This window comes from Oncorhynchus tshawytscha, linkage group LG09 (assembly GCF_018296145.1).
Source record: "Oncorhynchus tshawytscha isolate Ot180627B linkage group LG09, Otsh_v2.0, whole genome shotgun sequence".
Lineage (NCBI taxonomy): Eukaryota > Metazoa > Chordata > Actinopteri > Salmoniformes > Salmonidae > Oncorhynchus > Oncorhynchus tshawytscha.
Genome location: NC_056437.1, coordinates 56,874,063 through 56,894,674, shown reverse-complemented (window position 1 = coordinate 56,894,674; position 20,612 = coordinate 56,874,063). Strand labels below are relative to the sequence as shown.

Genomic DNA, 20,612 nt, shown 5'->3' with positions numbered 1-20,612 from the left:
AATTCCAGTTTACACAGTCGTTTATTATAAGTCCCAACCCACCAAAGAAATCTCTACTCCTAAATAAAGTACCAACGGTACAACGACAGTGAGGAAAAAACCCTGTGGCGCAAACACGCAAACACGCCCCCCCTCTCTATTTTAAGAGCATATCTTTTGCTCATATTGTGTATGTTAGAAATCTCACTAAACCTGTGGCATTGTGAGAAATTGTGATTATCCAATTGATTGAGTGGTTATCCGTAGTGTCAACAGAATGCAATGCAGTGTCATTGTGTGCCAAGAAACTATTAGTTTTACTCTTGAAAAATGGATTTGTCACTCATCTCACGCAACACTTTCCCTTTTCATTTGCTTCTATCGTAGATTGGCAATGTTTTGATAATTAAAGATACCTCTCTCTTCTCTCTAGGTCCCTCTCTGGTCGCATCGTGGGGGGAGTGTGGTGGTTCTTCACCCTCATCATCATCTCCTCCTACACGGCCAACCTGGCTGCTTTCCTCACAGTAGAGAGGATGGTGTCACCCATAGAGAGTGCTGAGGACCTGGCCAAGCAGACAGAGATCGCCTATGGTACCCTAGATGGAGGCTCCACCAAAGAGTTCTTTAGGGTGAGCTGCTGCTCTAATCAAGTCAACTCAAATTGTATTTGTCACATGCGCCGAATGCAACAGGTGTAGACTTTACCGTGAATTGCTTACTTACTAGTCCTTAACAGTTCAAGAAATAGTTAAGAAAACATTTACTAAATAAACTAAAGTAAAAAATGAAATAAAAAGTCACAAAAGAACAATAATCAGGCTATATACAGGGGGTACCGGTACTGAGTCAATGTGCGGGGGTACAGGTTAGTTGAGGTAATTTGTACATGTAGATAGGGGTAAAGTGACTATGCATAGATAATAAACAGCAAGTAGCAGAAGTGTAACAACAAAGAGGGTGCGGGGGGGGGTTCAATGTAAAGAGTCTAGGTGGCCATTTGATTAATTATTCAGCAGTCTTATGGCTTGGGGGTAGAAGCTGTTAAGGAGCCTTTTGGACATAGACTTGGCACTCCGGTACCGTTTGCCGTGCTGTAGCAGTCTATGACTTGGGTGACTGGAGTCACTGACCATTTTTTGGGACTCTAGATGTTATTCCCCAGGTCGTTGCTGCAAATGAGAACATGTTCTCAGTCAACTTACCTGGTAAAATAACGGATAAATATATATATATTTTTTTAATCATTGAAAAAGAATAGTCATTTAAAAAAAAAATATTGAACCTTTATTTAACTAGGCAAGTCAGTTTAAGAACAAATTCTTATTTACAATGACGGCCTACCCCGGTTTTTGCACCCCAGAGATCGAAGATTGCCGTGTTTGAGAAGATGTGGTCCTACATGAAATCTGCCGACCCGTCAGTGTTTGTGAAGACCACAGACGAGGGCGTGGTGCGGGTCAGGAAGTCCAAAGGGAGGTATGCTTACCTGCTGGAGTCCACCATGAACGAGTACATCGAGCAGAGGAAACCATGTGACACTATGAAGGTGGGCGGGAACCTGGACTCTAAAGGATACGGCATTGCCACGCCCAAGGGATCAGCACTAAGGTAATTACAGGCTGGTCACATCACCATGACGATCGACCACATGTTGTGTTTTACATGTGAATGCCAAAGACACAATGAGGTGAGTGAGCTTACATAAATTATGAATTATTTTCCAGATGTAATTCTAATGTAGATAATAATGAGTGAAGAGATAATTGCTTCAATACATTTAGTTAAATGTTATATTAATTTCACAATTCATGGGTAAATTATGCACATTTTGACTGTTTCAGTAATAATGCATAATCCTTACATAATAGTTAATGTAGTGGTATAGTGAGATCTCATTCAGCCATAGATAACTATAATGTACTTATGGTTTGTAACCACTCTCACCAGAATTCTAGAATGCTTGTGTCCCCACTGTCTCAACTCAGTTAATAAAGTATCATCAACCTACTTATGTTGGAAGCATGACTGTTCAGTCCTTTCACTTATTCATACAATATCATGTTACAATGTCTTTCTCCATTAAATAACTAGGCAAACGGGACGACAACGGTTATGACAATATAAATTCAGTCTTGACATATAGTACATGAAAGCCAATTAAAAGGAACTTTAAATGAAGCCCTGATGTTACTACCTGCAGCTTTTTATCTTCGAGCTCTGTGGTGCTGTTACACGGATGAATTTGGAAACACAGTAGACAATGGAGACACTACAAGAGATGAGTACTTTGGTAGTAAATATCAAATGAGAATTTTTGCAAGAAACAGCCCGAGAAATAGAATCGTACATTTTAGTTGTTACCTTTCCTGTACCATCTCTCATGATTTAATTACCATTTTATTTTAGTACCAAAAAACAATTATTACCCAGTATTTGCCTAGTTATTTCAGGGCAAAGGCACTGTAACACAGTTTTATTTATGTAAAATTTAGGAAGTCATGAGTTTAACCACTTTCCATGCATCTGTGTTCAATCCGATTTTATTTTCCTCATATTAACATGTCTTTCATGAACCAATCGCAAAGCCCATAGGCTTTGGCAACCACACCTAGCAGCCTTTTTCATTGATCACTCATGTCATTTACCTAGTTTATAGTCTACCAATTCCACATTACCTGCATCACATATGTTTGATACACATATACTATCTTTATCAATGTGACTGAAGAGAGTGGTGTTTCACAAAGGCTTTCATAGTTACACTCACTGATGTGGTACAGACTGGGCTGGACTGCCTCATACATGCTCTGCGATTAACTGTCTTGTATCACACTGTGGCTTGGAATTCAAATTCGCTATCAAGTTCTGAGCCAATTATGTGAATTGATCTTTATTTGGAGTTACGTACTGTATATGGGATTGATGTTTTCCTATTCTATATTCTTGAAGTTGCAAAAATTTTGCTCTTGAGAACGAACCATCTAAAACTAGCTCTAACCAATCAATGATCACCATGCCACAGTGTACTATATTTGCACTTTAATGATTGTCTGTGTATGTTGGAAGTAGAAAATACTGTTGAAATAACTACTGTATGAACTGTAACAACTGTGCCACATCGGATGCACAGTATTCTATATGAGCTTTGTTTTTGATCATTTGGAAAGTCTCTTCACCATGAGTTCTAAATACGACCAATGTTGCTCTGTCAGATTTGGACAACACCCTTATCCACCATCATAAAGTTGTAAACTGTAATCAGTTCTCCATAATATCCATGAAACACAACTGGACCAAGAGTCATTCACTGCTATGCTTCTGATGTGGCCCACCATTCCATCTCACCCTTGCCTAATCTTGCCTTACCTGTTGAAAACGTAATGTTCTTCCTTCCTGTTTTTCCCCACATCAACGTCACTCACATCCTTTTATTTTGTCAGCTGCATCACAAGAAAACCAATGCTCTCAAAGATAAATGCTACTAATCCTAATACAGGATGTGGATTTCTTTTACTCATCCAAAAGGCAGACTGACCTCTTTCTTTCCAATTCTCTCTGGATAAGAAAGAATTCAGGGGTTTTACTGAGAAAGACTCTAGCTTGCTGAGGTTCATGCTGCTATATGTTTCCATTAGTCTTCTTTTCAGCAGCACCTTCTGCCATGTTAGTAATGAGAGGGTTGTCCACAGTGGATCAGCAATAGCAAAGGGTGAAGGCTTTGGATGGTGCTCCTTGACCACAATAATAACATAATGAATGAATGATGACTGACGGAAACTGAATATTGCAAAGTGAATCAGCAAGTTGGCTATTTATGTCTTTTCCTTATCCAGGGAACTACTTATTTCAGGAAATGGTCATAGAACGATATAATCACACACCAAAATCTAAGACATCACTGACATGTATAGCTCTCCTACCTACAATCCTTGTCTTGCTTGGTAAAATCTGTCATGGTTTAGCCATATTATATCATTTGTACATACTAGAAACAAATGTTTTTCTTAATTGTACAGTGTCAGCCACATTATTAGTTACTTTTGTTTTTATACATTCCTCATTGTTCTGACGACAATAGCTACTTTTTAGTATTTAGACCTTATTTCTGAACCACCTCTGCCACACACCACATATCACATCTCCATAAATGCTGACCAGTATTATTCTATTATCATTTCAAGAAACCCAGTAAACTTGGCAGTGTTAAAACTGAACGAGCAGGGCCTGTTGGACAAATTGAAAAACAAATGGTGGTACGACAAGGGCGAATGCGGCAGCGGGGGAGGTGATTCCAAGGTCAGCCCCAGTATGAGAAACCTAGCGGGTAACCACGACGATGGGGGTAACCGGCAATGTACCTTGAAAAACACACTGGCTGCAATACCACAAATCCCCCGTCGTCCTTGGTGACGTTAGTTTGTGTAACCATAGAACTATACTGTATTATAAATTCTTCAAAAATGTGCTGTTTACTTTCAAAGTAGTTGTATTAGCAATCCCCGAAAGAACACAGTTTTGAGTATGTTTTCTCAACTACTGTCTTTATAGAGCAACAATAATTGACAGGTTTGCATATCTGAGTGTTTACATTTTGCCGGTTACCCAAAGTGATATAGTAATACACATCTTGCAGTAGGGAGAAAGGACACAAAGCTAGATGGAGTATTAATGCATATCACTTTGGCAGTGACAGTTTCAAGTTGTGATTGTGTTTTTTTTGTTTATCTATCTAGATATCTATACATAATAATGGGTGTATGTTTACTATGTGCTGAATAACATAAGATAACATGGGTAATGTTATTTATGTTATTTCCCTGGTTGAAGAATCCCCGTAAACCTAGCGGTGTTGAAACTCAATGAGCAAGCCGTCTTAGACAAACTAAAGAACAAATGGTGGTACGATAAGGGAGAGTGTGGAAGCAAGGACTCCGGAAGAAAGGTCAGTCCATGTGTTGGTCCTATACTTAACACCAAGATTGAGCATTAGCACTTCTGTAAGGTCCCTCGTCCCCTCCCTAGCACTCAGCACTTTTTCTCTTTGTCTCCAATCTGCCATTTACCCAAACTGGTGTCCTTATAACTGCGATTCATGTCAGCTGTGGAACTCAGACACCTTAGTGATTAGTGTTAATTGCTGTGTCCTCACGTCCTATGGATAAGTCAACGGCCCGTAATTAGATCTTGGCAAATGCTTGTTTCATCTAACCAAAACGTATACCTAGTGTTGGATTCTCTTCTCCAAAATCTGAGTAGCTAATGCTGATGCAGCCAATTGTGATGATAACAAATAGAAGTTGTATTGTATATGAAAAACATGGCTAAAAACCGTAAAGTTACTGTCAGCTCCAATACCATCTTTTCCCATGTCTGGAATATTCTTGAGTCATCAACGGACAAAGTATTCACTGTTTGCTGACTGAATTTAATTTTGATTGATTTGTGATCTTAACTTTCAAAATCGAATAAAGAGACACAAGTGTAAATGACGGTGCGGAGAGAAAGCCCTTGATACGAGACCAACTCCATATCTCGATCTTCTCTCCCAGAATCGGCCCCTCTAGTGCTGTTTTCCTCGTCTCTGTCTTTTATTTAGACAGTGTGCATGCTATTGTATAAGACCCAAGGCACGGCCTGTTGGCCACCAAACCCAGACCATGCATGTCATGGATGTGCACAACCCTCTTGTGGTGTCATGACTACTATGGTTTGTCGGAACCAATTGCCCTCCCTTATTTGGTGCATTTATTTGAAAATGTAATGATATCTTATAGAGGTACCCCTACCTATGAAGTAAACCTAAAACAATGTTGACCTTTTTTCCTCTTGCATGGTTCCACTCTATTTAGAATACACAACACCAACTACATATAATTCTGGGACTTCCTGGTAAAGGATAAATAAATAAGCGAGGAGATGTAGAATGGAATTCATGTTTTTTTCATGCATATGTGATTTTGACTGAGTGGAAATTATGTCACGTAAAAGATACAGTATACCATAAATGCACATGAATTCGCTACTTTCTGAGGATATGTTCACCCCAAGCTTGTTAGATATGCATGACTCTGCATGTTTCTGTCAGTCTTAGACACATACTGTATCAAGTTTGTTGTTGATAGGAGTCACTTAAATTAGAAAGGCATGCCAGCACCTTTATAGGTGATAAACAATAACCTGTTGATTAATCATGAAGGCACGCTTAATGGTATGCGCCGTATAAGGTCACTAGGACAGTGTAGTAGCCTTAGAGAGCAGTTGTATGTTTATCCTACCTTTTATACTTGTGTATTATGATGTGCTGTGGTGTGTCTCTTGGGCGTGATTTGGTGCAGCTCACCCTGTGTCTCTGTGTCTGTAGGACAAGACCAGTGCTCTGAGCCTCAGCAATGTGGCTGGGGTGTTCTACATCTTGATTGGTGGGCTGGGGCTGGCTATGCTCGTGGCCTTGGTCGAGTTCTGTTACAAGTCCAGGATTGAGTCCAGGAGGATGAAGGTAAGTGCAGGACTACAGGCAGCGCTTGCCATAACCTTTATGCAATGACGAAGGCTCTGTAATGTAATAAGAGCCAATATTCATGACTCTACCTTGGCACCCATTATTGTCTACTTATGCCGCCCCCTATGACTCATACAGAGATACTGTACATCCCACTCAACTACAGGACTGAAGACTAACGCACTTTGTGGGGCACAGAGCTGCTTTAATGAAGGGTTCTATGCAGTCCTACAGCTACTAGATGACTATGATTTGAGTAATTGTGCTGAAGAGTTTGTGTGTAGGTGGAGAATATGTCACACCACTTCTTAGTTGTACAGTACTTATTCTCCCCTTGTGGTGTATTGTATCTTCTGGAAATAGAGACGTCTGTGTTAATGTTTGTGATCTCCATCTCTGGTGACCCTTGAAAACAATCACATTTTAAACTGGCAGATGCATTTGATCATGCTAGAGTAGAAGTTCCTATTTAGATCAAAGGTATCTTTTCATCTTATCAGAGAGTTAGTTCTGTATATAACTTTCATTTGCCACTTCTCATTAACCTCAGGAACTTAATGCTTAATATTAGAATGTATCATTTAAAAAACAACAACATTGTATTCATTTAGCAGAGCCTCTTATCCAGAGCTACTTACAGCCAGTGCAGGGTTTCCCAAACAACGTTTCGGTTTTGAATGTATTTATATATTTTAAAAAACGAACATCCAATTACATCAGTTAAGAAGACGTGAAACTAGGGACTTTTTTGTTGTTGTTGCATATGAGCAGCAGAAGTGATTTAATGACGGGATTATATTTGAATGTATGAATGTACATGCCTGCTTTACAGTACACGTTCAACTCTCCAGCATGAACAGTCGTTCTGTTGAAAATGTTTCCTTGTCATGTCGTGTAGACAGCAGAATCACATAACTGCTGTGTTTAAAGTATCACAGCCACAAATCGCTGCTGCGAATATACCAATTAGTCTGCATCATCCGAAGAGCATAATCCTCGGAATCCATTGAAGTGTGCTGGATTTAAATCATTTATACACAGAGGATGTAGCAGCCCACATCTAGATCATTAGCTCCAGTTTCAAGCCTACAGGGTTTCATTATGTTAAACTAATGCAAAAGAGAGTAGGCTGGGAGCTAGCGCCGCGCGGTTCTGCTTGCATTATTGTTATGGGTTCGGCCTCGTATTTTGCATGCTACAATTATTGCACATGGCTCTCCACTGTGTGAAATAAACAGAGAAAAATAAGCAGAGAGAATGAGTTCATGCTCTCATCTTTCACAAGAGTTTACGAGGGAATAAAAGCAACTGAGTGACTCCGAGTACAGAAGTCAGGATTGTCAGTTTGCAAATCCCTGCTTTATACAAAGTCACTGAATCGATAATGATGACTTAGTGGCTGTTTCAAGTAATTTTGTAATGTTTTTACGCATAACCGAAGGATTGAACTCAGAAAAGGAAAATTAACCCAGTAGAGTTCAGTAGATTAACTCAGTAGAGTTCAATAGTTCAACAGATTACCTTAGTGGAGTTCATTAGTGTTCATGCGTAACTATCATGTGTTTCTCTGTGTTGTTGTTATGTAACACAGTAGTGTAATGAAACTCTCCCATGCAGCAAATCATTGATGCGGCCATGCTGAGCTCCACCCTGAGCAGAATGACCAGGACAGGGAGCGGGGGAGAGAACGGACGGCTGGTCGCCCATGACTTCCCCAAAGCTGCTCAGACTCTCCCCTGCATGAGCCAGGCGGGCATGGGCCTGAGCACCACGGGCATGTGATCGGGCAGCCTTTCCCCAAACCCCACAAAAATGAGGAAAGGAAAAAGAGAAGGTGGGAAAGTGTTGCACTGCGGCATTTCGCTCAACCGCCACTGAACTACTGCCAAGAGGATTCACTGACTGCTCATGCTGGACTCCTGAAGATAGAAAACACGAACAAAATGACTTGTCTAAAGAGATTTATCCGGATCTCTTCTGCTGCAATAAAGAGGATGTCTTGGACTTTGATCGAGGGCATAATTTCGAGGTGTATCTAAAAAGAGAAGCTCTTCCCCCAACCCAAGAATAGTGACACTTATTGCACTATGCCAATTCAGTTTGCCCTGTTTACTTTGATATATCAATAACAGTCATGAACAGCTATGTCGTCTGCCTTATACTGAACAGTGGTTTTGTTCCTTGAGACACAAAGATCCAAGCATTTCCAAATCCAAACATTTGGCTCACATCCACTTAGTACACTATCTATAGATGCATACAGTATACTGAATAAAAGTATTGTTGTATGTTTGCACTGGAAGGACACATCACAGGACTGGATGATTTTGTTTTGTCATTCTGTTAATGTCACTCCATTGAAATGGAATGCCTCCTACTTACAGATGTCCTCTCTAATTTGCTCAACACCTGACATGGAGAAAAATGTGACATTTTGAAATGACTATTTAGAGCGAAGTTTTTGTGCAGACATGACATATTTCCCAACCATTTTCTCTGTTGTTCATAAATGTTTTAAACCACCAGTCTGTAGGCAATCTATTACCTGTCATTTGATACCACAGTGATATCCTTTAAGTGCAGTGACGTTTGTCAAGAATCCAACTAGATTTCAAACTAAGGTGAAAGGATTAAACGGAGTACAGATAGAAGAGATTATAATTTCTACCTGCTATTTCATGATGCATTTTGCCATTAATACTTCAGGGTTGAAGTATAAGCCATTGACAAAGAGATGGAAATGTTCCACTACCAATTAGCTGGTAAGTAGATGGCAGTACAACATCCAGTGGTTTAACATCTTTGACATTAATGAGATGATTAATAGAGTGGCTTTAGAACTGCAAATGAGGGGATGTGAGAGGATGGCAGAATTAGCCCACAAATTAAGGTGTGCCTTTTTATTTAACTCTACAAATCCACTAACGTTTCATTCGTTTAAACCTACTAAATTAAAATAAGGCATATGGTTGAAGACAGTTTCCCACAGCTGATCCATAGTACATCTAAGGTGAGTACCAGTACATGAATGGATTTGTGATAAACATTCCCTTTTAAGAACACTCTTAAAATGGACTCAAAATACACACTGTATATTATACATGGTATTCTACTGTTAAGGGAAAGCATCTCATAGTCCACTGAGCAGCCATCCATCATATCTGTTACTATCCATCACCTAGTATGTTACTGTATGACTTGAGAGTAATTGTATTCTATACATTTTCTCCATATTTGTCATCATCTTTGGCATAGCACAATAAAAGGGAGTGTCACATAACTGAAAATGTTTTTGTACCTTAATCAATTTGTTTAAATAATAATAATATGATATGAACTATATGTGCAGACACCCTGATGATATTGAAATGGTGTTCCATTCAGTTGACTATTGGTTCAGACAGTTTTGTTTTAATCTGTTTTCAGTCCAATTCATTTTGTGCATTTATAGTGAGATTCAATGTATGTTTTCCTTTAAATACTATTTTTTGGTCTGCCACTACTTTGTTTAATTTACTTCTATAAATGCAAGAAACAGCTACCTTATGTCTTTGTGTTCACATTTGTCTCAAGAGATAGCTTTTAGAAAAGACTAATCCAAGATGTGACTTGGATTTCAATAGGTGGGGACATAAAACTTTGTTTAGTCACAGTGCTCTCAATAAAATAACTTTTGTAACCACATGACTGGGATTGTCTGGATTCTCTTTTCCTTTACTCAGCGCTCTATGGAGGACGGATGATGAGGCTAAGAGTGAAAATAGTCTGGGGAGAGAGAGAAAGAGACTCTCCCCTTGGGTGCCTCTATAGTCTATAGTGTCATTAAATCAGTGAACTGAAGATGGGTAATTGTTTTAAGAGTGCCTTTTAGAATCCTCACAAAAGGCCTGATGAAGTATCTGAAACTGGAGGTATCAAGTGGATCCCACCTCATTACTTACGTAGGAGTAAAACTTTTTCTCCTATTTACCCTCCCCTGATTTTACTACAGGTGAGTACCAGTACATAAATGTGTGTTTGGTGTTGAGTACATCGATCATTGTCTCAATGGTCTTCCTTTCACATGGCCTGCTGTGCTGTGAGACTCTTCCTGTTGGCCCAAAGTGGGGTATTGATCATAATAAATGCCACATTTGTTCTCACTTTAATTTCCCCCACGGAGCTGACCTTTCCAGGCAAGGCGCTGTCGGAGAAACCCCAGCCCATTTTCACTCGATATCAAACACAGGAAACATCCTGAGGCATTTTTTGTGGTTTTAAAAGAAAGACAAAAAGGTTCAGACTTGATCCAATTTCAGGGCTAGCTGAAACCTACTGGGCCTCAAATGGCAGTGTTTTAGATATTATCTGTCTGTTTCCCTCTGTTCCTTTCTGTTCCTTTCTTTCTGTTATTTTCTCTGAGTGAAAGAGTTTTTACTCTTCAAAGAGACAAAATGTCCAATGCATCGAACATATAGGACGGGGTTCCTCAACTGGCTACTGATCATTTATTGTTTATTGTTGTATATAATGGACTGTAAAAACACCAGCATATCCAAGTGATTATAATTTTGGAAATCTGTTCCAAAGTATCCCCACACATAACAGAGAGATATACACTGACACTGACCAGGTGAATCCAGGTGAAAGCTATGATCCCTTATTGATGTCACTTGTTAAATCTCTTTGTCAGTGTAGATGAAAAGGGGAGACATGTTAAAGAAGGATTTTTAAACTTTGAGACAACTGAGACATGGATTGTGTATGTGTGCCATTCAGAGGGTGAATTGGCAAGACAAAATATTTAAGGGCCTTTGAACAGGGTATGGTAGTAGGTGCCTGGCGCATCAGTTTGAGTCAGGAATTGCAACGCTGCTGGGTTTTTCACACTCAACAGTTTCCTGTGTGTATCAAGAATGGTCCACCACCCAAAGGTCATCCAGTGAACTTGACAAAAACTGTGGGACGCATTGGAGTCAACATGAGCCAGCATCCCTGGGGAACGCTTTCAACATCTTGAAGATTCCATGCCCTGACAAATTGAGGCTGTTCTGAGGGCAAAAAGGGGGCTTGTTTGGGCTTCTTGCTGTGAATTTGCAATCTACAAATGATCCGCTCAAGCTGAATCTACTTGATTATCCCTGGTCCAGGACCTTTTGTTCTTTCTGTTGTGAACTGGAGGCACCAGACAGCATAACACAACACTAATGACTGCACTGGCATCAGGAGGGGAGACACAAGCTAAAAAAGAGCTGGCAATTAGTTGAGAAGCCCATAATTGTGAGTTAATGGGTCATTACGTTATATTGTTCCCTCATTAAAACTTTCTGGGGAAGTCTTGTAGTGTCACAGGGCTAAGTCACTAGTTCAATCTGATCTTGGTACTTCTTGGTAATTTTCTGCTGATTTAGATTGCATTATTAGTATTATTAGCTTGTTCTCTATATAGAGACAGTCTGATGATGTTGCTCCACTAGTCGGTTCATAAGTGAATCATCAACATTGATCCAGTATCTAACCTGATCAAATGCAACCTCTAATGTTTTATATATTGCAGTTTCCTGCATGCCAATGTTCCATAGGCCTACATACAGTACCAGTACAATTCGTACAGTATCTGCACATGCCTACGGTACAAGAATGGTTTAGTAGATCTACCCCACACTGTAAAAAATGTTGGAAAAAATGGATTCTAAAAGAACTTTATCACAATGTCTGAGAGCGAAATATAGAAATGGAAGAGTTTCAAGTAAAACCATAGGTGACATTGTCCCTCCCGGATGTTCCAGCAGCTGTCCACTGATAAGGCACTCCAGCATCCCGAGTGGGCTCCTGAGTGGCGCAGCGGTCTAAGGCACTGCACCTCAGTGCAAGAGGCATCACAACAGTCCCTGGTTTGAATCCAGGCTGTATCACATCCGACCGTGATTGAGAGTCCCATAGGCGGTGTACAATTTGCCTAGCGTCGTTCAGGTTTGGCCGGGGTAGGCCGTCAATGTAAATAAGAAATCTATGTAGAAATCAGTACTGTAGATTCACCCAGATTCAAGTCTACCTGCCTGTGTGAAGAAGGAACTGTATCAATGGCTATGGAATCAACCACTGAACCAATTTGCATGAAATTGGACATTATCTTCTTCTACTTGGTCTAAAATGTCAGACAACATGTTAGAATAGCCTCAGATTGGAAAACAGCATGTTTATCTCCTACATTATGTACAGCAGTGGCCTATTTGTGACACAAGTCACCTCAATACACATTGTAGGGATATGGAGCTGTTTAACCACATACAGTTGAAGTCGGAAGTTTACATACACTTAGGTTGGAGTTTTTAAAACTTGTTTTTCAACCAATCAACCACTCATTAACAAACTATAGATTTGGCAAGTCAGTCAGGACATCTACAGTGTGCATGGCACAAGTAATTTTTTCCAACAATTGCTTACAGACAGATTATTTCACTTATTATTCACTATCACAATTCCAGTGGGTCAGAAGTTTACATACAGGTAAACTAAGTTGACTGTGCCTTTAAACAGCTTGGAAAATTCCAGAAAATGATGTCATGACTTCTGATTGCTAATTGCCAACATTTGAGTCAATTGGAGGTGTACTTGTGGATGTATTTCAAAGCCTACCTTCAAACTCTGTGCCTATTTGCTTGACATCATGGGAAAATAAAAATAAATCAGCCAAGACCTCAGAAAAAAAATGTTAGACCTCCACAAGTCCGGTTCATCCTTGGGAGCAATTTCCAAATGCCTGAAGGTACCACGTTCATCTGTACAAACAATAGTACACAAGTATAAACACCATGGGACCACGGAACCGTCATACCGCTCAGGAAGGAGCGAAAAGTGCAAATCAATTCCAGAACAACAGCAAAGATGCTGTGAAGATGCTGGAGGAAACAGGTACAAAAGTTTATGCATCCACAGTAAAATGAGTCATATATCGACATAACCTGAAAGGCCGCTCAGCAAGGAAGAAGTCATTGGTCCAACCTGCCATAAAAAAAGCCAGACTAACGTTTGCAAATGCACTTGGGACAAAGATCGTACTTTTTGGAGAAGTGTCCTCTGGTCTGATGAAACAAAAATTTAACTGCATGCCCATAATGACAATTGTTATGTTTGGAGGAAAAAGGGGGATGCTTGCAAGCTGAAGAAGACCATCCCAACCGTGAATCACAGGGGTGGCAGCATGTTGTGGGGGTGCTTTGCTGCAGGAGGGACTGGTGCACTTCACAAAATATTTGGCATCATGAGGCAGGACAATATTGAAGCAACATCTCAATACATCAGTCAGGAAGTTAAAGCTTAGTCACAAATGGTTCTTCCAAATGGACAATGACCCCAAGCATACTTCCAAAGTTGTGGCAAAATGGCTTAAGGACAACAAAGTCAAGGTATTGGAGTGGCCATCACAAAGCCCTGACCTCAATCCTACAGAAGATATGTGGGCAGAACTGAAAAAGCGTGTGCGAGCAAGGAGGCCTACAAACCTGACTCAGTTACACCAGCTCTGTCAGGGGGAATGGGCCAAAATTCACCCAAATTATTGTGGGATGCTTGTGGATGGCTACCTGAAATGTTTGACCCAGGTTAAACAATTTAAAGGCAATGCTACCAAATACTACTTGAGTGTATGTAAACGTCTGACCCACTGGGAATGTGATGAAATAAGTAAAAGCTGGAATAAATAATTTTCTCTATTTATTCTGCCATTTCACATTCTTAAAATAAAGTGATGATCCTAACCGACCTAAGATAGGGAATTTTTATTAGGATTAAATGTCAAGAATTGTGAAAAACTGAGTTGAAGTGTATATGGCTGAGGTGAATGTAAACTTCCGACTTCAACTGTCGTTCTTTATATTTTAGCATATGCTCTCATCCAGAGCAACTTACAGGAGCAATTGAGGTTAAGTGCCTTGCTCAAGGGCACATCAACAAATGTTATGTTTCATCTAGTCGACTGAAGGATTCAAACCAGCGACCTTTTGGTTACTGGCCCAACGCTCTTAACTTCCAGGCTACCTGCTGCCACCTTCATATAGCTGTTACCCACAAGGTTCCATGGTTCCTTGAGTGTGTATAGTCTCTGGGTTCCACCCCGGTCACCCTCTAGCCACGCCGGATCCATGGGACGTCTCTATCCTAAACCCTAATCTTAAACCCTACCCTTACCCTAAATTGAACTATAATAACCCTTACCTAACCCTAACCTTAACCTTAACCCTTACATTAACCATTCAATGGGGTGACGTCCGAGTTGGACATCCCAAGGATCCCACTTTTCCTTCCTGTTTTGAGTTGATATAGCAAGTGAGTGTGTTAGGAAGAGAGGAAGTAATCCAACAATGTGTACATGGGTACACATTGTTGGATTAGTTCATGGAGCAAAACATGAATTTAATAATGGAGCATTTTCTAAATTCAAATGAACCCCCTGCAACTAGACATGGAAGTTTAGAAGTCTTCCAAGTCGGGAATTAAGTATTGCCAAGTAAAGGTTGGTCGAATGTTCTCTCTGCTATGCGTTACCCTACCTACTGTGTACTGGCTGTATGGAAGCATTCACATCTCAAATCTGTTTTACCGATCTAAAACAGAATGTTTTTTTGCATTTTAATTTGGCTGAGCCTATTAATTTGAGTTTTTTTTTTAAACATTTTTTTATTCTGTTATGCCATCTGATTTATTTGTGAATAAACACAATTCTTTACATGATGTTTATGCCCCCCCTTGTATTTCTATTAGCAGCGTTGGGTCCAGTGATAACTGACCGTTGTATGGTTGCAAAATTTCTACGCCAACTTGGTTGTCTCTTGATGCTAATGTTGTTGTTTTATTATTTCATGACTGTTTGATAGTGAGACCAGTTATACATTTTTGTTGTTGTTCAGTATGGAATTTTGCTTAGTTGACAGTATTCTCCAAGTTTCAAGCATTAGACGTCTTCTAAAGCAGTTCATTTTTTAACTTTAGAGAGCCAAATGGATCTCCATCATCCACCAAAGAAAACCTTCCTTATCTGCAGTCACACTTACTGCCAACCTCTGAATTTGAATGAACTGGCTTTTTGACATGGACTGACAGGCTATTGAGAGTTATCCATCTTCATACAGGTAGTAAAGTGACTTCTTTTTCTTTGTGAGTAAAATAAGTTTGTGCATTACAGTATGGGGCTCTTAAATATAATAATTTTGTCCCACTCTTATCTCTTCCACCCACCTTTGCATCTTAAAAAGGTTTGTAGCTGAAATCCCAAACTCACTATGTACAGAGTGAGCTCGCTGATTCTTGACATCACATAGACGCCATAAGCTCATATGAAAAGGTGCCTTTTCATCAGGAATATTCAGGAATATTTGCAGGTATTTATCAAATAAAAAAGACACCATTCCTGATATACCACGCAATAATGACAGCACTTTATTATCCCTCTCTTGCTCTCTCCATCTCCCTCCTTCACACTTCCAGTTGAATAAGTCCCTGAGTGGGGAGCATTATAGGAGCATTGTTACAGCTGATAAGAGAAATTTGGAGCTGAAAGATTTCTGTTGTTGTTGACTTGACTTTTTCATTTTCTCTCGTGTGCCTTATGCAATGCTTGCAGTACGCACTGTATAAACCATAGCATCTTCATCTAAGACCTCTCCAGGATAGATGAGCGCTGGCTCAATCACTCTGTACATCACGTGATCTAATGTGTTGTCAACCTCTGGCCATCGTTCCATGTGGCGACAACAAATGAACAATAGCTCGTCCCTCCAGAATGGACTGACCCGTATTGCCTGCCTGGGCTAATGAAGCAGATCTCCCCAGAGCCCAGGGTGGAGAAGAATAAACCCGTCTTGTATCAAGTCAACTGTCTGTGTCTGGTCTTAGACTAGTGGGCTAGGGAGCCCAGGCAGCACAGCAGTATCATTACACACTCAAGGAGAACTTCATTGTTCAAGGTGTTAACACTCTACCTCTCCATTTTCAGTCCCCCAAAAATGTTGCCATGCCAACCTTGCAATTCTACCGACATGACTTGAGTCCTTGAATGAGCCTGGTTGCTGCAGAGTCAGAAGCGTTTCTGTTTCATTACATCTCTTATTGTTACACAGTGGTAAACTTCAAATCAAATCAAATCCAATCACATTTATTTGTCACATACACATGGTTAGCAGATGTTAATGCGAGTGTAGCGAAATGATTGTGCTTCTAGTTCCGACAATGCAGTAATAACCAACGAGTAATCTAACCTAACAAGTCCAAAACTACTACCTTATACTCACAAGTGTAAAGGGATAAAGAATATGTACATAAAGATATACGAATGAGTGATGGTACAGAACGGCATAGGCAAGATGCAGTAGATGGTATCGATGAGTAATGTAGGGTATGTAAACAAAGTGACATAGTTTAACGTGGCTAGTGATACATGTATTACATAAAGATGCAGTAGATGATATAGAGTACAGTATATACATTTTTTTTGTTCACCTTTATTTAACCCGGTAGGCTAGTTGAGAACAAGTTCTCATTTGCAACTGCGACCTGGCCAAGATAAAGCGAAGCAATTTGACACATACAACAACACAGAGTTACACATGGAATAAACAAAACATACAGTCAATAATACAGTAGAACAAAAGAAAACACAAAGTCTATATACAGTGAGTGCAAATGAGGTAAGTTAAGGAAATAAATAGGCCATGGTGGCGAAGTAATTACAATATAGCAATTAACACTGGAATGGTAGATCGGCAGAAGATGAATGTGCGGGTAGAGATACTGGGGTGCAAAGGAGCAAAATAAATTAATAAATACCAGTATGGGGATGAGGTAGGTAGATAGATGGGCTGTTTACAGATGGGCTATGTACAGGTGCAGTGATCTGTAAGCTGCTCTGACAGCTGGTGCTTAAAGCTAGTGAGGGAGATGTGAGTCTCCAGCTTCAGAGATTTTTACAATTCGTTCCCGTCATGGGCAGCAGAGAACTGGAAGGAAAGACGACCAAAGGAGGAATTGGCTTTGGGGGTGACCAGTGAGATACACCTGCTGGAGCCCGTGCTACGAGTGGGTGCTGCTATGGTGACCAGTGAGCTGAGATAAGGCGGGGCTTTACCAGCAGAGACTTGTAGATAACCTGTAGCCAGTGGATTTGGCGACGAGTATGAAGCGAGGGCCAACCAACGAGAGTGTACAGGTCGCAATGGTGGGTAGTGTATGGGGCTTTGGTGACAAAACGGATGGCACTGTGATAGACTGCATCCAGTCTGTTGAGTAGAGTATTGGAGGCTATTTTATAGATTACATCACCGAAGTCGAGGATCGGTAGGATGGTCAGTTTTATGAGGGTATGTTTGGCAGCATGAGTGAAGGATGCTTTGTTGCGAAATTTAATTTTGGATTGGAGATGCTTAATGTGAGTCTGAAAGGAGAGTTTACAGTCTAACCAGACATCCAGGTATTTGTAGTTGTCCACGTATTCTAAGTCAGAGCTGTCCAGCATCACTAGTAGTGATGCCGGACGGGCGAGCAGTGATTGATTGAATAGCATGCATTTAGTTTTACTTGAGTTTAAGAGCAGTTGGAGGCCACAGAAGGAGAGTTGGATGGCATTGAAGCTCGTCTGGAGGTTAGTTAACACAGTGTCCAAGGAGGGGCCAGAAGTATACAGAATGGTGTCGTCTGCGTAGAGGTGGATCAGAGAATCACCAGCAGCAAGAGCAACATCATTGATGTATACAGAAAAGAGAGTCGGCCCGAGAATTGAACCCTGTGGCACCCCCATAGAGACTGTAAGAGGTCTGGACAACAGGCCCTCCGATTTGACACACTGAACTATATCAGAGAAGTAGTTGGTAAACCAGGCGAGGCAATCATTTTAGAAACCAAGGCTGTCGAGTCTGCCAATAAGAATACATATACATATGAGATGAGTAATGTAGGGTATGTAAACATTATATTAACTAGCATTGTTTAAAGTGGCTAGTGATATATTTTACATCAATTTCCATCAATTCCCATTATTAAAGTGGCTGGAGTTGAGTCAGTGTGTTGGCAGCAGCCACTCAATGTTAGTGGTGGCTGTTTAATAGTCTGATGGCCTTGAGATAGAAGCTGTTTTTCAGTCTCTCGGTCCCTGCTTTGATGCACCTGTGCAGCCCAATGTGCTGAGAATGTGATATTATGAAATGTGTTCAAACTGAGTGTTAAACTGTACGATATCAAGTGTGCCATAAGGCATGAGATCAAATCCGTGCACAAAGATGATTGGACATTATTTCACAGACACAGAGATTTCTCTAATAGCAGGTAGCCTAAAGTTGGTCCATTGGACAGGTTGTGTTGTCCATAAAGTGTGCATGAAGAAACTCCTTTCAAACTGTTGCCTCTGGTTGGCAGCCTAGACATCCAGATGTTTAACACATGGACACGTGCACTTTGACCTTACCACACATCAAAAAATATGGAGTCTTTATAATGCCTCTTCCTTATGTAATTAGGATGACAGCTCCATAATGTCTAATGCATCTTCTATGTATTAGGAGAGGCAAATGCCTGATTGAAGTTAATCAGATTATGGTGGCATTGGAGGTCCACTTGCATCTGGAGAGGCTTTGAACGTCTATAGGCAACAAATAATTGAGTTGTGAGTGCAGAAGCTTGACAAGCATTTCTAACATATTAGAAATGCTCGTCAAGCTTCTGAAACATCCACAAAGGATTTATATGACAGGCATTACAACTATCCGTGCTGCCTATATCATGTAGTAGCAGTGCCTTCAGAAAGTACTCACACCCTCTTTTAATTTTTTATAAAAAAAACAACTTTTTCTATATTTTGTTTTGTTACAGCCTGAATTTAAAAGGGATCAAATTGAGATTGTGTCACTGGCCTACACACAATACCACATAATATCAAAGTAGCATTATGTATTAATTTCAACAAATGTATTGAAAATGAAAAGCTGAAATGGCTTGAGTCAGTAAGTATTGAACCTCTTTGTTATGGCAAGCCTAAATAAATGTAGGAGTAAAAATGTGCTTAACAAGTCACATAATAAGTTGCTTGTACTTTTTAATAAGTACCTCATCACTGTACCCCACATATACAATTAACTGTAAGGTCCCTCAATCGAGCAGTGAATTTCAAACACAGATTCAGCCCCAAAGATCGCTGCAGCTGTACATAGTCCATCTGTAAATAGCCCACCCAATCGACCTACCTCATCCCCATACTGTTTTTATTTTATTTACTTTGCTGCTCTTTTACACATCATCATCTGCTCATTTATCACTCCAGTGTTAATCTGCTAAACTGTAAGTAATCGCACGTATGGTCTATTTATTGCCTACCTCCTCATGCCTTTTGCACACACTGTATATATAGACTTTATTTTTTCTACTGTGTCATTGACTTGTTTATTGTTTACTCCATGTGTAACTCTGAGTTGTTGTCTGTGTCACACTGCTTTGCTTTATCTTGGCAAGGTCGCAGTTGCTAATGAGAACTTGTTCTCGACTAGCCTACCTGGTTAAATAAAGGTGAAATAAAAAATAAATAAAAAGATCAATGGAGATTTCGTTGAAAAACCTTTGGCAGCGATTACAGGCTTGAGTCTTCTTGGGTATGACGCTACAAGCTTGGCACACCTGTATTTGGAGGGTTTCTCCCATTCTTCTCTGCAGATCCTCTCAAGCTCTGTCAGGTTGGATGTAGAGCGTTGCTGCACAACTATTTTCAGGTCTCTCCAGAGATTGGGTTTCATTCCTGGCTATGGCTGGGCCACTCAAGGACATTCAGAAACTTGTTCCAAAGCCACTCCTGCATTGTCCTGTTGGAAGGTCTTAGGTCCTGGAAGGTCTTTGCCCCAGTATGTGGTCCTGAGTGCTCTGGAGCAGGTTTTCATCAAGGTTCCCTCTGTACTTTTCTCCATTCATCTTTCACTCGATCCTAACTAGTCTCCTAGTCCCTGCCGCTGAAAAACATCCCCATAGAATGATGCTGCCGCCACCATTTTCACTGTAGGGATGGTGTCAGGTTTCCTCCGGATGTGACACTTGGCATTCAGGCCAAAAAGTTCAATCTTGGTTTCATCAGACCAGAGAATCTTGTTTCTCATGGTCTGAGAGGTCTCTTTATGTGCTT

At 40.3% G+C, this 20,612-nt stretch overlaps 1 protein-coding gene across 4 annotated transcripts in view; it reads left to right on the top strand.

The window, feature by feature from the left end:
* The window catches only part of LOC112258323 (glutamate receptor 1), an 83,310-nt gene extending 73,142 nt beyond the window's left edge, over positions 1-10,168 (top strand). The window contains exons 12-16 of one of the 4 annotated variants that reach the window (XM_024432627.2): positions 413-611; positions 1,343-1,590; positions 4,164-4,278; positions 6,344-6,478; positions 8,099-10,168. In XM_024432627.2, the coding sequence (XP_024288395.1) occupies positions 413-611; positions 1,343-1,590; positions 4,164-4,278; positions 6,344-6,478; positions 8,099-8,263 (862 nt within the window). In that variant the 3' untranslated portion in view covers positions 8,264-10,168. Of the gene's footprint in view, positions 1-412; positions 612-1,342; positions 1,591-4,163; positions 4,925-6,343; positions 6,479-8,098 lie in introns of those variants that run through there. The other 3 variants (XM_024432628.2, XR_006084115.1, XM_024432629.2) reach the window with 3 other exon arrangements.
* The last annotated feature ends 10,444 nt before the right edge of the window (positions 10,169-20,612 follow it).